This window comes from Trichomycterus rosablanca, chromosome 1 (genome assembly GCF_030014385.1).
Source record: "Trichomycterus rosablanca isolate fTriRos1 chromosome 1, fTriRos1.hap1, whole genome shotgun sequence".
NCBI lineage: Eukaryota > Metazoa > Chordata > Actinopteri > Siluriformes > Trichomycteridae > Trichomycterus > Trichomycterus rosablanca.
The window spans coordinates 67,203,181-67,220,791 of NC_085988.1; the positions used below are offsets into that span (position 1 = coordinate 67,203,181).

A 17,611-nucleotide genomic window follows, 5' to 3' on the forward strand; every position below is an offset into this window, starting at 1 on the left:
AATGATCGTTCCATTTATTAAGGATAAAGATTTATTCAACACCTATATCAACCATGTGAAAAAGTAATTGCCCACTACACCTAAGAATTTGTTGTAACAAACGTTTGTGATAAATCAATGAGTCTTATATCTCTGTGAAGGAATTTTGGCCCACTCTTTATTTTAGAATTGTTTAATTCTGCTACATTGAAGAGTTTTAAGAATGAACCATCCATTTAAGGTCTTGTCACTTGACTCAGTGGGATTCAGATCAGGACACTCCAAACCCTTGATTTTGTTTCTTTTCAGTGGTGGACCTGCTAGTGTACGACAGTTTGATATTGTCCTGCTGCATAACCCAACTGTGCTTGAGCCTTAGGTTATGAACTGACCGGATTATCCTTCAGAATTTTTTTTTTCTTTTGCATTTTTCTCCAATTTTCCTCCCAATCTAGTCATACCCCATTACCCGATTGCATTGCATTGAGTCCACTCCGACTCAGGAGAGCCATGACTAACAAACGCCCCCTCCAACACGTGTGCAGTAGCCGACTGCATCTTTTCACCTGCACGAGGCAAGTTCATATGTGGATCAGCTTTGTGTACATACAGTCACACCTTGATCCCATTATCCCTCCATCAATCAGCCAGCAGAGGTCATAATTTCATCAGTTATGAGGAATCTCCTCTAGCACCCTCCCTGGAACAACAAGCCAATCATTGTTCATGTAGGCACCCAGCCTGCCTGGTGAACCCTTCAGGATTTTTTGATAAAGAGCAGAATTTATTGTTCCATCAACTATGAGAAGCTGTCCAGACCATCACACCACCGCCACTATGTTTATCTAGGCTTATTCTTTTTCTGTTCTATGTACTTTGTAGTGCAATCTAACCCTGTTTATTTGGGCACAGTGAACAAGTACACATGTCTGAAACCATAAAAGACTCTTACACAAGCCAACACAAGAACAGTTTTAACCTACATTGCAGCCATAAAAATACAAATGAAAATATAAAATGGACCAGAAATATAAAGACAAAATAAAAACAGACAGAAACATAAGAACTGTTTTGCCTTCAACTGACACATATGTGTTAAACATGTGTTAAAACCCAAATAAATACAAAAATATGGGCATAGTAAGGTCATCAGCTATAGACCACCATTGAGGAATTATGAAGCCATGCCATGAAGGAAAAACCATCATACACCACAAATAAAATGATGCTGTATGTACCCTATGTGGCCAAAAGTATGTGACCATCCCATCACTATCAGGTAAAGTTAAGCTTCCTTAATGTTCAACACTGCATTTCAGACACTCAAATCACATAGTACTTACATATCTACACTATTAGGTGTTTATTTGTGACATTAAATAGTACTCTGTCATGGACCAAGTAGCGAGTTGAATCCTATTTCACACTTCTTCACAAATCTTTAACATCCAGTCACTGTACAGGTGGGTGAAGATTTGAGGTGCTTCTGGGTTGAAAAAAGCCAGGTTAAGCAATTGATAAGCTGTGTAACACCTGTGCTTTTATGACTGGCAGGTAGAGGAAGAATATCCCAAAACCTTCTGTTCAGAATGTGCCCAAGGAACCCTGTGGAAAAAACAGCATTTATTTGCCTTGTCAGGGTGACTGCCCAGTCTGTTTACACACCACTGCTCCCCAGCATACCCTGATAACCACTAAACGAAACAGCAGCTGTGCCTGCCAGCATTGTGATGTGTGTGTGTGTGTTTTCAGGCAAGGTTTTATGTTTGTGTATTATTGCCTTGTCTTCACTGCAGTGGTTCTGACTCTCTTTCTCTTGGCATTATTTAACTGCAGTGCATTATGATTCAACATTTGCATACCTCATCTGTCTAGTTTTAATGTATGACTTGTTCAGGCCTATTGAGTTAAATCTTAAAGCCAGAAATTTCATCACGCAGACTAAACTTCACTGCGATACATTTACTATTGTCACGCTAATCAACGTGGAGCTATTTTTCAGAATTTTCCCATTAGTAGCAAGGCAGACCAAGCAAAGCGTATCAGAAACATGTGTGGCGTTTATTACCCTGGTGACAAGCGTGTGCATTCTGCTTGATGAAAATGATCATTCAGAGCATTCCATCTCGTTCTCGCTCTCTGGCTTCTGCTTTCTGTCATCTGTCCCTTCTTTTTTTTTTACTGAGTGTTAACTAATGTGTTGTTGAGAATGCGCTGACAGAGGTACCAAGCCCTTAATGGTTTTAATATAGTGCGTGCTAGAAATTAGAGGAAATGAATTGTGCTGATTCTGTTTTCTCTTTTTTGCTTCCATTCCCTTGTTGCTCCCTTCATGCTAGCATACATCTCACTGTATCCTGCTCCGCATGCGTCATAAATTTGTTTAATGCCCTTCTGTATACAGGCTCGCAGACAGAAACACGGGCTAATTAAAACTTAATGGCACACAGAGAACACGCTCGCAGGTGTCGGCCTGGTGGAGGACAAAGTGGTTGTGTGTGCGCGTGTGAGTGTATTTGTGTGTGTGTATGTGAATGCTAGTCGTTCATTATGTTCATTATCTTTTCCTAATGGGAAGTAAGGTTGATGGGGAAGTGCAGGGGGCCAAAAAGCCACAGAGATTGAATCTGATTAACTGGCTGCTGCTTTGGTAAATGATTTTAAAGTGCTAGGTAAATGAAGTGCGTTAGTGCTGGCAGAAAATGCAACTAGTCATCAACTTAACATATTTAGTAACACTGTTACATACACACACTATCTATAACATTAAGCTTAAACCTTAAAGGAATAGTTACCGTCAGGGGAGAATCCTCTTTTGCTGGCTTTAATTACTACAGCAAAATCAAACACCTGGAGTAGCAGGAAATAACTTAGTGTTTTGTTACAACCATTTAAGGCACAACAAACTGAGTTATTCTTAAGAGTAGCTGTCATAAAAGCCCACTGAGCCTTATTTTGAGCATCTTATTCTGGGAGAGGGGTATCATTTGACCCAGCGTCTGTGTTGCATCATCTGACTGCCAGTGGTTATTTCTAACACCGCTCACACACACACACACACACACAGTTTTTCACCCAATATCTCTGTATGATGTGTTACTTTTCCTATTAACCTTGGTCTGTTTTTGAGAAACACTGGTTGTTCTCGGGTGCTCGAGTGGCGCAGCAGCCTATTACGCTAGCCCACCAACATTGGGATCCACGTCTGAATTCCAACACTGCTAAGAGCTGCACAGGCATCTACACAATCTTGATTAGCTATGTCACACACACACACACACACACACACACACACACACAGACCATGGTCCCTTAACTAAATCTGACTGTCTTAGATATCAGAAAATTGTGTATTCTTGGCTGTACTGACTATGTATTGTATTAAACTGACACATGATTTCTTTGAAAAGAAGTGGACTGAAGCCCTCAGTTACATTAGTTTATACCATTTAAGGATAGGAAAAATGGTGCCCAGGTGGCACAGCGGAATATTCCGCTAGCACACCAGTGCCGAAATTCTGAACTCCTCGGTTCAAAACTTGGTGTTGCCACCAGTCAGGCTGTATAGGCACCCTGATTGGCAGATAGAGAGGCGCCTGTGTAGAGTGCATAGGTGAAAAAGGGTTCTGCAAAGGGCTGCACGTGGGTCGAAGGAGACGTGAGCAGCAATATACACACCTCGACTGCAATCAGGGATCCCCCAGCAGCGGAAGACAAATTGACTACGCTAAATTGGGAGAAAATGGAAGAAAATGCATAAATAAAATGGAATCAGAATTCCTAGAATCATGTGGGAATGTGGCAGCATGGACTAGGGTTCATTATTCTTTTAATAATAAGGTAGCTTGGGAAAAATAGTTATGATGATGTTAGTGTTCAGTGGTATTGAGGAAAAGTTTACCAGTTGTACAGTGTTGATTAAAAATAGTTATACATGACTCTTCACTTTTGATAGGTCTTCTAATCATTGGACTGTTCACTCATGCCTTTTTGTTCGTTTAATCTGCAGGATGTTTTGCTGGCTGCCTGGCTTTGTAGTTACTGTCAATTTTGGGTTGTCGAATTTAACCAAAACAAACTGGACTTTGTCAGTTGTGTCATGGCTGCTTTACTTGCCTGTTTATTTTAATTTAATTGTATTTATTTATTGTTTATTTTAATAAACTCTACCATGACAGAGCCTAAAAAATCTTTTTGAAATGAAATATTTTCCAAGGGTCATTTTGTTTTTATTCTATATCATATAAAATTTAAAGCTTATCTAAAGCATTAAATAGACTTTAATATGAAGTCTTCCTCCCTTTGTGACTTTAACAGCCTTTGCTCTACTAAGACTAAGATTTTGTAGTGTGTCTATTCAGTAAAAATGAAGTGTATTGCTACGGAATGGGTGTAAGGGCTCTTTAAAGACCACTGGACTTTGATTTGTGCACTGGATTTACCAAAGTATAAAGCATAAGGTTGATTTGATATAATAGGATTTACACACCTGACAGCTATTGATGTGGCAGCTATTTTTTGCCTGTGTATCTGGCTTGGGCACAACAGGGGGTGATGTTTCACAGTAAAAGAAGTGAACCATGGTTCACCATGCTGACCTCCAATTGATTATTGCTTGATTATAAGCTTGGATTATAACCCTTGCTTTGTTCCTCTTTTGCATAAAGTTTAACTCTGGCTCCACCCACTCTACCTCCTGTTGCCACACATCAGCAGCTCCTAATGAAAAATAATAATAAGACTTTGTATCACTATGTTGCGTGGCATCACTGCCAGCATGAACGCAGGCTTACTCTTGCATAGTTTATTTTTATATGAATCTGATTCTATTCTGTCATGCCAGCTAAACATGCTTTGTACAGACTGGTATCTAGTTCATTATCAAGGTAATATTAAAAGGGTGAGTATGACATGGCAAGGAAGAGAAGATTATAAATGGTGGTGTGATTTTTTTCAGTGTCAGATATTAATGGAGGTTAATGGAAGTGCCCGATCTTTGTCCTGCAGCTACTGCTGTTACACCACTGCTTATATCGGCTAAAATCCAATTTAGATGTACATGAACAAAAAAAACCCTGTGTGTGTGTGTGTGTGTGTGTGTGTGTGTGTGTGTGTGTGTGTGTGTGTGTGTGTGTGTGTGTGTGTCTGTGTGTGTCTGTGTGTGTCTGTATCTGTCTGTGTGTGTCTGTGTCTGTCTGTGTCTGTGTCTGTGTGTGTGTCTGTGTCTGTGCCAGGGTGTGTTGGCACTCAATTTATTTTCCTATGTATCACTTAATGAAATATCTAAATTTCTTTGTGGGTGTCAGATTTAGTGTTTAGTCTACAAAAGAGTATACTGTCTAGGAAAGTTATACTATATGGCCAAAAATATGTGGACACCCTCTTTATTTTCAAGTGCAAGTGTTTTAGCCACACTCATTGCTAACAGGTTTATCATTATATGCAATTTTATGAAGTCAATTATATGTTTCTAAATTTGAGGCTTCAGTTTGGGGATAGCAACAAGGTTATACAACACCTATATCACCTATGTTTAAAATTAAGCAATTTCATTACGTTGTCCTATACTTAATAACTACAAGTATCAAGCAGAAACAACTTGCAACCACTTGCATCACTTTACTTCCACCTTACACATTGGTTTAGCCAGTTGTTTTGTCAGAGTGTCATACACACTGACACATTGTGATCACCCTTATAATATGTATTATGTATTATAATCGCTGAGACATCTGAAGGAGTCCTGTGGTATCTGGTACCAGGATATTACCAGCAGGTCCTTTAACTTCTGTATGTTGCATGGGAGCTCATCTTACAGCTTTTCCAGGTGCTTTCTTTCTTTCATTTATATGATCTTGAAAAAAATATATGATTTATTAGACCAGTTGACCTTTTTTCATTGCTACAATGTCCAGTCCCGATGCAGGACTTTACATTGGAACTCTGACTGCACTACATACACAAGAGGGTTGGATGCACTGTGTGTTGTGACACATTCACCCTTATCACCAGTATTACAATTGCTTGAGCCACTCTAGGCCTTCAGTTGGTTCGTACCAGATACCACAGCCTTCATGTCCTCTAACATCAATGAGTCTTGGTTGCTTTACAACCTCTTTGCAGTTTGTGGCTTGTTCCTCCTCAGGCCATTGTAAGCATTCTTTGCTCTTTCAGAGATATTTCAACCCAGTCGTCTAGACTTAATGATTTGGTCCTTATCAAAGTCACTTAGGTCTTTATGCCTGATCGTATCTGCTGCATTCAACACGTCTGCTACGAGTATCTATGATCATCCATCTGATCATGACATGCCCAGTTGTTATGTAATGGGCATTGTCATGCTTTTTTTTAAGGCGGTTGTTCCTAATGTTTTGGCTTGTCGTTCTTCATTCAGACTGACAAATTAGAAAAATACATAACATCTAAAGACTTTGACACAGTATCATTTCTGAGCTTGTTTCAAAATTGTTTAAACTGCAGATCAGTTGCACAGCTTTCACTCTCATCATGTCTACTGCTCTTATAAAGTTACTGCTCTTATTGTTGTTTATTTAATGTAGTTGTATTTCTTTGTACTTCATTGCCTTTGATCGCTTCTAATTAGCCACTTAGAGAGAATCTTCTAATCAAAGCTACTCGGTTACTAAAAAATTTATTTGGTGTATTAGTTACTTGAGATTAATGCCTTGTTCACATCATGTATCAAGTTTATTTACTTTAATTATGAAATCCTATTCCATGCCTTTATAAAACTTGAAATGTGACAGTCAGTCAACCATGTTATTGGAGAGCTGGCTTCTGGAGCATTTCACTTTAATATGTAGGGTTCACTTGAATTCAAAGCTGTAGTTTTTAAGTGGTCCAGCAAACAGCTTTTGAGAATGAAATTTCCTCTCACATGAGTTTAACTGTACCACACTCAGGAGTGGTTTGAAAAATTGCCCTTTAGACCCAACTTTATGGGTCTTTATGAGTCATGCTTTGTGTACAGGGGTACTGTTATTCTAGAACAAAAAAGGTCCTTTCCCCAAATATTGCCACAAAGTTGGAGTCATATGGAACACATGTACCCAGTCAATTTTTTTTACAAAAGACAGTATTCAGAGCTTAGGATCAAATTTTTGTCCATTGGATGCAACATCTCTACCCACTTCATCTTGGTGCTGCCCTAGAGCAAGTTCTAGTTGTTATAGGTGAACTGGTCAATGTTTTGTTGTTCTTACTGTTGCAAATATTCAGGAAATTTTCAGAAACACAACCAGAATTGTTGCTTAAAGTAACTATAATACATCTGAGAAAACAGCATCTGAAAAACACAGAGCAGCTCAGTCATGTTTACATTCCTCATGCAGGTCATGGTGTAGACCAGGGTTTTTCAAACTTTTTTCAAGTGACCCACATTTTGTCTGTGATTCATTACACATACCAGGCAACACAAACAATGCATCTTATGCCATGTTCACACTACACGACTTTCCAAGTTGTTCAGATCGCTGTACACTATACAACTGGGTCTCTTGCAATCGGGAGTCTTTTAAGTCGTTGTGTATTTCACACTACACGACTGATCGGTAAAAGGGGATCACACACTACACGATCTACCATCAGGAGGAATCACAGGTGAGTCTATCTGGTCTCCCAAACTACACATGCGAGAAGTGCCGAGGGGTTTAATGATACAGCGTAAAAGTAAGGAGAAAAAATAAATAAATCAGAGTGGATTGGGCTATGCGACCAGCAGGGATTGTTTGTTCTATATTGAGTTGGAGGTTAATAAATATTTTTTGCAATGCAGCGTTGGTATTATGGTTTGGCGTGGATGATAAGATCACAGAATACTGTAAAGCTTGTATGTGTGCCGATGTATTCTGATAGAAACTATATTATGCCCCTGTCCCACGTTTTTATGGCTGTAAATAAGGGAGGGCCTTAGTCATGATACATTGTAGAAGTAAAAAAAAAAAAAAACACTAGACACAGTTTACACTATAGACCTCAGTGTACTAAATTGACTAACTTAAAAATGATGCGGATTAAAAGCACACCTACTTTTCTGTGCACTGCCCTTACCAGGCTGTTTTTGGTCAGTGCGGTGCTCTCTACCTTGCAAACTCTTGTAATGACCTCTCGTCTTGTTTTTGAAGGTCAGCTCTGGTGCAGCAGGAAGAAGAAAGCTAGGATTTGGAAGCAGGAATGAGAGGCTGTGTTAAACCGACTTGGCAGCTCATTGATAGTATAGTCACAGTGCTGAATACCTGAGAGAGTGTGTCCGCCTGATAGAGGTTAGAGACTGAATGAATCCTGCTGGCTCAGGTCTTTTCTCTGCTGGTCCAGTGAGAGCAGCAGCATTTTGAGCCAGACAGAAAAAAAGACGAGGGGGAAGCTAGGGATCCGGGGGGGGATCTTACTTGACTTCTGACTGAAAGAAGTTGTAATAAAATCATTAGCTTTTCCCTGTTGGATGCAGTTCGATATTGTCCAGCTGAGGAAAAAAATACATCACTTCCAATAGATTATGATGTTTTGTTCAGAAAATTTCCAAGGAAATCTATAAAGGAAATCTGTGTGATGCTGTTTCTAGCAATTGAGAGAGAGAGAGAGAGAGAGAGAGAGAGAGAGAGAACGCAAACTTCTCTACTCTTCATCCTAGAATAGAGATGTTCTGTAGCACTTCTGCCACCTACAGCAACTGTCAAGAAAATGTAATGCTGCTCTTTTTATTATTGTTCATTTCAGGCCAAAATGATGCACCTCAGTTATTAATATATAGGGTGCTTAATTTCACTGACCTTGTTTTTCAAAAATCACAGATTTGTAAAGAAAAGTGCCACATTTCACGGCAGTCATTAAATAACACTCAGAAATAGAATGATGTCCGTGCGATGGACTGGCACCCCGTGACACCCAGGGTGTTGCTGTGTGCCTTGCGCCCACTGAAAAGCTAGGATAGGCCTCAGCAGCGACCCTAATTGGCTAAGCAGTTAAGAAAGTGAGTGAATGAGTTATGAAGCCAAAGATGACTTGTCATTAAATATTCATTCATTCATTGTCTGCTTTGCCACCGCTTTATCTGAACCAGGGTCACGATGGGTACAAGTAACTGGGTGAAATGCAGAAAACTACATAAACTAGGCAAACACACACATTTAAACCTAGGGCAACTTAGTATGTCCAGCTGACCTGATAGCATGTCTTTGGATTGTGGGAGGAAATCAGAGCTCCCAGAGAAAACCCACATAGACAAGGGGAGAACATGCAGATCTTGTTGTGAGGCGACAGTGCTACCCACTGAGCCACCCTTATCTGTATATAAATATATAAAAAAGGTACTGTAGGTAAATATGAGAGGCACACAGCTCCATGTTCAGTCCTGTGTTCTGGCTGAAAGGAGTTTATCGTTTCTGTTTCTATGTGAACAGTCTTTTAGAATAAGTGTTGGACCTGCGTGACCTTGTCCAGAATCAAGTGATAATTAAAGATGAATGAATAAACAAAGTTTTGCTACATCCTACATGTCCTCCCACCTGTGTAGCACACAAGTGCCATTAGCAGGTCTCTCAAGCCTTATTAGTAAGTGATTTACACTCCTCATTTCCATTCTTAAATCTTTTTTAGAACACATACCTCTGCACAGATTGTACAACCTTTTTGTATTCCTGCAGTTAGTAGCTTGTGTGGTACAGCAGCTAATATACTAGCACACTAGGCTGGGATCAAGGGTTCGAATTAAGTCTACATACCGACATGACCGGACTAGGATAAAGAGGTGGTAAAAAATGAGAATGAATGAATGAATGACTTTCTACAGCTTTTCTTACAGAAGATAAAAGATTACTTAGGCTGATAAAATGACATAAAATATTACTTTATTGGTATTGGACAAAATTAGAAGTAACATAGTTTGATCGTAAATTAATGCTTCCTTTTAGTCTTATCCTACCACAACCTTGCAGAAGCCAAAATCATGATCTTTGACTGGTTGAAATGTTCTACACAGTACACGGTTCATTAAAATGTAAATGCTTTCATTAGCTTATTACTAGACTTTGTTATTGTTGAGATTGTAGGAATACAGGTGGTATGATGGCAGTGAGTGTTGCAACACAATTACGTAGTTCTGCAGACCTGGTTTGATCTTTGCCTCAGGTTACCGTCTGTGTGGAGTCTGACATTTTCCTGCTGTCCCTGTGGGTTTCCCCCGGGGTTGGTCCTGCTGGCAGATTGAAATTTCTGAGGAAAATTGAGCAATTTTGGCTTAAAGGTGGAAAGGAAGAAAGTCTACTAGGGGAGGCCCAAACTATTTTCAGTTGTATAAGCCAATCTGTCCCTCCTGAGGATGAAAAGGAGAAAAAAGAGTAAATAATAGTAAATAATATGTCTAATTATAATATGTCTAATAGTATAGTTACACACAATGTAGCATGTAGGATGCAGTATGGGGAAGAGCCAGGAAATATCTTGCTAGTGCTCTGTAAAAAAACATCTGTTTAACATAATTGTCAATATTGTTAAATATATTAATAATACAGTTACATAAAACTGTTACAGTTGATGAAGCTAAGAAAAGCTTAAAATAACATGTTGGTTAAGTATATAAGACAAAAATCCATGCTGTAAAAATAAGTCTTATCTATTGCAAAGGAGGGAAACTGTTTATTTGCTGTAGCATTAGCAGAATTTACTGTACACAAGGCTAAAAGGAGTAAGAATGCAGTTTTTCCTCTGCTCACAGTTAAAACAATATAGTAAGAGCTATTATATTCTATCGTATAAACACTTTAAATGGCATCAAAAATGAAATCAAATGGTAAGCCTATTTTTAAAACTTTCAACTGAAAGATTAACTTAACTTTGTTTGGGTTGTGGATTAAACTTGATGGGTGCTTGTTTTTTTCTTTTTTTTAAAGCAGTTTATAGCCAACTTTTGGAAAGACTTGTCCCAGACACCATTTCATTAGACATCATAGCTGGCTTTTTAAAGCTACCTCAGGATACTTAGATTTTTTTCCCAGCTCCAAAAAACATGCAGGTAGATTAACCCTAGCAAACTGGTCAGTGTGTAATGCTCAGTGGTAAGTTGATTAGGCAAAATGTTATTAAATTTAGAAGTTTCTGGCATAGAGTGCAAGGATGAAGCAGTTTCTATTGATGACGAATGAATGTATATACTGTGTACATATTTATACACAAGGGATCTTCAAAAAGTGTCCACACTTTTATATTTTGGTTGGAAACGGTGAGGGTGGGAGGAGTAATAATTGGTCGTGTCTGAGAGACTGAGAGAGAGCTTATAGTCCGGCCATCTGATTTCCACCCTTTTGGACCGCTCAAAGAAGCTTTAAGGGGAAGAAGATTGTCATGTGATGATGATGTGAAAGCAGTGGTGCATCAGTGGCTACGCGTTCAACCAAAAAAATTTTTTGCTGATGGCATTAAAAAGTTGGTACGACGCTTGGAAAAATGCATCAGAAGGTGACTGTAGAAAGGTGATGTCATTTGTTTTTTTAAATTCTTAATAAATAGAGTTTTTAAAAGTGCGGAAACTTTTTGAAGAACCCTTATATATAAGAATATAAGAACCAGTGTTTGAAGAAGTAGATAACTGAACAGCCTAGCCAGTGGGAGGTGCACTTGCCTGTGCACTCTCTGGGCTGGTCCCAAGCCTGGATATGAATAAGAGGTGTTGCATCAGGAACGGCAAACTCAAATCAGGTATGCTGTCCAAACTGATCTGCCTTGGCAACCTCTAAATACGGGAGCAGCCAGAGAAAGAAAAAAAAACATTTTAATGTAAAAGCTTTTAATGAAAATAAAAGAGGCTGGTAAACAAAGCATGATGGGTAAATGTCGTCTTTCTCGCTCTCTTTTATAGGCAGTACTATGAGATGCTGTACAATACTGCTGATGAGTTACTGAATCTGGTGGTGGATCAGGGCGTGCGCTACAGTGAGTTGGAGTACATCAATGCTCTGAGTCTGCTGCACCGGAGCCAGACGGGCGTGGGAGACCTGAGCGTACAGAACACCCGCCTGCAGCGCCTCAAAGAGATCATCTGCGAACAGGCTGCAATCAAACAGGCCACCAAGGATAAGAAAATCACCACCGTATAAACTCTCACTAATGTATGCACCTAACACATGGCGCTTCACACATCATCGGTGCCACTGTGGTCATTCCTCAGTAAATGTCCTATTTCAAACTTTCATTATCTTATGTAGAAATGTGCTTGTTTATCACTAAAGTCTCAAATTTCATGCATCGATTCTCACATATTCATGGCCAAATTACAATTCCACATAAAACGAAGTTATAAAAATGTGCTGAGCAAATATATTTCTGTTTACTGTTGATTTTATGTGACTTTTTTGCTGCAATAATGATGATAAATGAAAGCAGAATTCTAAAATTCTGGAACAGTTACTGAAACATTACTAAATTACCTTTACTGAATTTGCCACTTGTCTGGTAGCTAGCTGGAAAAATGTTAATTGGTGTGATGCAATTAGTTTTTTTTGGGTATTTCTGAATTATATGCTTATTACCCCACAATTACAAAATAGTGAGATTGCCAATAAATAAGAGTTCATTGTAACCATTTAGTTTCTGATCCTGCTACTATTTTGTCCTACAGAAAAGCCCAAATTGGTTTGCTATACATATACACTACAATGAAATTATTTTTCCATGTATCGCAGCTTGTTTGGAAGCTGGGGTCAGAGCACAGGATTGTCCATTATACGGCACCCCTGGAGCAGACCGGGTTAAGGGCCTTGCTCAAGGGCCCAACAGTGGCTGCATAGCAGAGCCTGGATTCAAACCGACAATCTTATGATTGGTAGCCCAAAGCTCTACCCACCAGGCTACCACTGTCCCATGTCAATGCACGTCACTGTAGAGGTGTGGCATCATAACATGAGAAGGTCTCGTGTGGAGTGTGATATATTGAAATTGATTATTAACCTTTTAAACAGTCACTGATTCACAAAGAAGCTTTCGTGGATAACTACCGGCTAGAAGTGAAAAACTGCCCACAGCACCCATTAGCAGTGTCAGTGGTAATTAAATTGAGGAAAAATAAGACCAGTAAAAATGGCCATTCTTAAAAATAACATCTAATGTAGACCTCGAACTAGTTACTGCTTAGGGTAGCAAGTTTTCCCCTTGGTTTACCCAAATCATTCTTCTGTGGTGACTAGTGGGTGTTTCGTACCTCAAGTTTGCTTGCTTGGCTACATGAGTAGGGTTACCAGAAAATAGCCAGAGCAAAGCTTTTTGCTGATTCTCAGTGCAGGCGGCTTCCACCAGCCAGCAAGGCCTGCAGTTGCAGCACTTCGGCCCTTCCACACTCAGACACAGTCACATCTGTGTAGGTGTCTGGCCGGCCAGTAGTATAGCTTAAGATCTCAGCAGTGGTAGGCTAGCATGTCATACCTCTGCGACAGCTAAGAGTCCATTTAGGGTAACCCTAAATAATGTGTTACCCTTAATAAAAGGATAGTGGCATCAACAGACCTATAAATACAGTTCACGTAACATTAAATTGTAAGTTCTGTCTTTTTTTGCATTTTACAAACCGGTGCATTCGAAGGGGCTAGAGCACAGTCCTAATCACTACTGAATGTACTATAGCTGATGATCCAATCAGAAAGCATTTCATCTTTGCACACGTATGCTCTGTATGCGCTGGCTCACCTCCCCTAACACACACTATTAATCTTTGATGAAACGATCCCTCGGAGCACGTGCCGGCAGCTCTGTCCTCACCACGCGCGTTAAGCAGATGGAATCTAGACGCGTGACTTGAGGGTACTGTCATCTCATTTTCTTATAATCTAAAACCGCTGCTCTCAGTTATAGAAGCTCCCACATGGCAGCTTGTGTCCACAGTAACAGATGCCAGATTAGAGTGCTGGAATTATTATTGGCCTGATAACTCCCTCTGCTTTTGTTGATTTGTTTTGTTCCCCTAAGCAAAGGAAATGGGAAATGACTAAGCTCATTTGAACATTCAGATTTTCTTTCTTCTTTCTGGTTGTATGCTGTGTAGTTTACACTGTACTTTATTTAGAGCGAATGCACAACTAAAACTGATCTATTTTATACTGCTTATGCTTTAGACCATGATTGACTTTTCTGTCCTCATTTCCAGTCCACTGTAAAATGCAAAACTAATAAAAAATGCCATGCTGGGCCTGTGCCCTATGCCTGAACCATGACCTTTTTGTTATTCCTGCCATATTTGTTTTGATGTGCCAGTCACTTGGAGCAGAACATATTCCAAACGATTTCCTATGATTCACAGCCACGCACTACACAATGCAGTTTATGTGTTTAGTAGTGGTGGCACAGTGACACTGCTGGTAAAGTGCCACAAAGCATCACTGTTCCTAAGGGCCTGGGTTCCTTCCCTGCCTTAGGTTACTGTCTTTTTCATGTGTTTTATGCATTCTATACACTTAATGTAAATAAAAAGCTTTACATTACTTACCGGTTACACACTATAAATATCAAAACATATATAATAATGTTATCATATTTAACTGCTGTTTAATGCTGCTGTTTTGGTGCATAAAGCTGCATTTAGCTGTTTCATTTTTAATACCACCAAATCTGTGTTTTTCTTTCTATTCTTTTACAGGCTGGATGTTTCATTATTTTAATAGTAAGCAGTCTAGTTTAACATTTTGCCATATTAAGCTATGTTAGCCTGTTTCTGTATTTTGCAGCCTGCTCTGAGTGGAAAGAGTGATGTATATGAGACCAGAACTACACAGCAACATGGCAAATATCAAAGTTGCAGTGGTACTGTTTCAATTTTGTTACAAAATACTTGGTTAAAAATGGAATAACCTGACCACAGTAATAGGTGGACGGAAGAAAATGTGCTTTAGTATGTTGTTTGGGATTCTGTATCTGCTTTCAATGCTCTCATGCACTGACATATCTCATCATCCGGTCAGTAAAGTTAAAGCTACAAGTACACCCATTCACCTCCCCCCCCTTTCCCATTACTAAACATCTATACAACAATTTAAATGTTTTGTTTGTCTGAATAATAATATTATATATATATACAGTTAAGGTCAAAATTATTAGCCCCCTATATGAAATCAAATAAAACCTTTATCCTTCCAATGACATGGGCCATAACCTTAAGTGTTTATAGTTTGTGTGCGTCCACAAGAACAAAGACAACATCTGCATAAGGTCAAATGAACATTTTTATTGGTTTGCTGAACTGAAACAAGAAAAAAGCAAAAAATGCAATGGTCAAAATTATTAGCCCTCTAACAACTAATAGTCAATAGTGTAGCCTTTCTGATCCAAAACTGACAACAACCTCTTCTGATAATTTCTAACCAAGTTGGCACATGTCTCCTGAGGGATTTTAGCCCATTCTTCCTTGGCAAATTGTTCAAGATCATGCAAATTGCTTGGTCTCCGAGCATGGACCCGAACCTTAAGCTCCCTCCACAGATTCTCGATCGGATTGAAATCAGGGCTCTGAGAGGGCCACTCCAGAACCTTGATTTTGGTGTCTTTCAAAAAGTTTTTGACCTAGACTGGCAGCAGATGTCTTAATGTTATTCTTCAAAATATCCACATAATCCTCTTTTTTCATGGTCCCATGCACCCGAACAAGGTTTCCTGTCCCTGAAGCAGCAAAACAGCCCCACAGCATTATGCTTCCACCAGCATGCTTCACTGTGGGGACAGTATTTTTAGGGTTGAAGGCCTCGCCCTTCCTACGCAAACAAAAGCAGCATCCATATGCCCAAACAGCTCAAGTTTGGTTTCATCAGACCAAGGGAACAGACTTCCAAAACTCACCCTTATGTTTCAGATTGTCTCTGGCAAAGTTCAGTCGGGCTTTGTTGTGCCGCTGTGAGAGCAACGGGGTTTTTCTTGGACGATGACCACGAAGTCCACCACGATGAAGAGCCCTCACAACAGTCTTGCATGAAACATCAAGTCCAGAGGAAGCCAACTCGGCAACAATCATCTTTGCAGAGGTCCGGGGATTCTTGTTGAAAATAATCTCTGATTATTTTTTGCTGCAAAGTTTTGGAAATCTTGTGTTTTCGACCACGGCCAGGTTTATTTTTAACAGACTTTGTTTCTTTGTGCCTTGCGATGATGCAACGCACAGCTGTTCTAGAAACCATGAAACGCTTGGAAATGGCAGTATATCCTTCCCCCTGAAGATGAAGGTCCACTGTCTTCTGTCTGAGGTCCAGGTAATGTCAGCATACCACCAAGAAGGACAAACCACATCCAACAGGATTAACTGTGGACGCAAGAGGAAGCTGTCTGAAAAGGATGTTCGGGTGCTAACCCGGATTGTATCCAAAAAACATAAAACCACGGCTGCCCAAATCACGGCAGAATTAAATGTGCACCTCAACTCTCCTGTTTCCACCAGAACTGTCCGTCGGGAGCTCCACAGGGTCAATATACACGGCCGGGCTGCTATAGCCAAACCTTTGGTCACTCGTGCCAATGCCAAACGTCGGTTTCAATGGTGCAAGGAGCGCAAATCTTGGGCTGTGGACAATGTGAAACATGTATTGTTCTCTGATGAGTCCACCTTTACTGTTTTCCCCACATCCGGGAGAGTTACGGTGTGGAGAAGCCCCAAAGAAGCGTACCACCCAGACTGTTGCATGCCCAGAGTGAAGCATGGGTGTGGATCAGTGATGGTTTGGGCTGCCATATCATGGCATTCCCTTGGCCCAATACTTGTGCTAGATGGGCGCGTCACTGCCAAGGACTACCGAACCATTCTGGAGGACCATGTGCATCCAATGGCGGTGCCGTGTATCAGGATGACAATGCACCTATACACACAGCAAGACTGGTGAAAGATTGGTTTGATGAACATGAAAGTGAAGTTGAACATCTCCCATGGCCTGCACAGTCACCAGATCTAAATATTATTGAGCCACTTTGGGGTGTTTTGGAGAAGCGAGTCAGGAAACGTTTTCCTCCACCAGCATCACGTAGTGACCTGGCCACTATCCTGCAAGAAGAATGGCTTAAAATCCCTCTGACCACTGTGCAGGACTTGTATATGTCATTTCCAAGACGAATTGACGCTGTATTGGCCGCAAAAGGAGGCCCTACACCATACTAATAAATTATTGTGGTCTAAAACCAGGTGTTTCAGTTATTTTGTCCAACCCCTGTATGTATATATATATATATATATATATGTATATATATATATATATACTGTATATATAATATAATATAATATATAAAGCAAAGCAGTAATACAAAGCATTGGTTTTAAACTCTGGGTAAGGGTCGTGAACTTCCTTGTTATCTTGTAAACCGCAGTGGGACCAGATTACGATGTACTGTTTGTGTTGCCTAGGTTGCATAAAAATTAATGGACAAAATGTGGGTCACTTGAAAAACAGTTTGAAAAACCCTGTTATAAAGCAACCACACAGTACATTACATCTAAAACACATTTTCAAATCTATTCGCAGATTCGAAAATGTGTATATTCAGTGCTCAAAACGTCTTTAGTGTGAATGGGAAGGCAAAATTGATCATTTATCATTTGTTTCCAAATTCACTCATGATATTGTGTCTAGAGAGATTAAGTTGGTGATCTAATCACTAA

The 17,611-nt window shown here is 39.8% G+C and overlaps 1 protein-coding gene across 2 annotated transcripts in view; it reads left to right on the forward strand.

Annotated features, from left to right (window-relative positions):
- Positions 1-14,195, forward strand: part of exoc4 (exocyst complex component 4) — a 292,052-nt gene extending 277,857 nt beyond the window's left edge. Inside the window, exons 18-19 of one of the 2 annotated variants that reach the window (XR_010012418.1) lie at positions 8,124-8,261; positions 11,852-11,923. Coding sequence is in view for 1 of the 2 variants with exons in the window: in XM_062995374.1 (XP_062851444.1) it covers positions 11,852-12,089 (238 nt within the window). In the remaining variant the exon portion in view is untranslated. Of the gene's footprint in view, positions 1-8,123; positions 8,262-11,851 lie in introns of both variants that reach the window. The other variant, XM_062995374.1, reaches the window with a different exon arrangement.
- Positions 14,196-17,611: the final 3,416 nt, after the last annotated feature.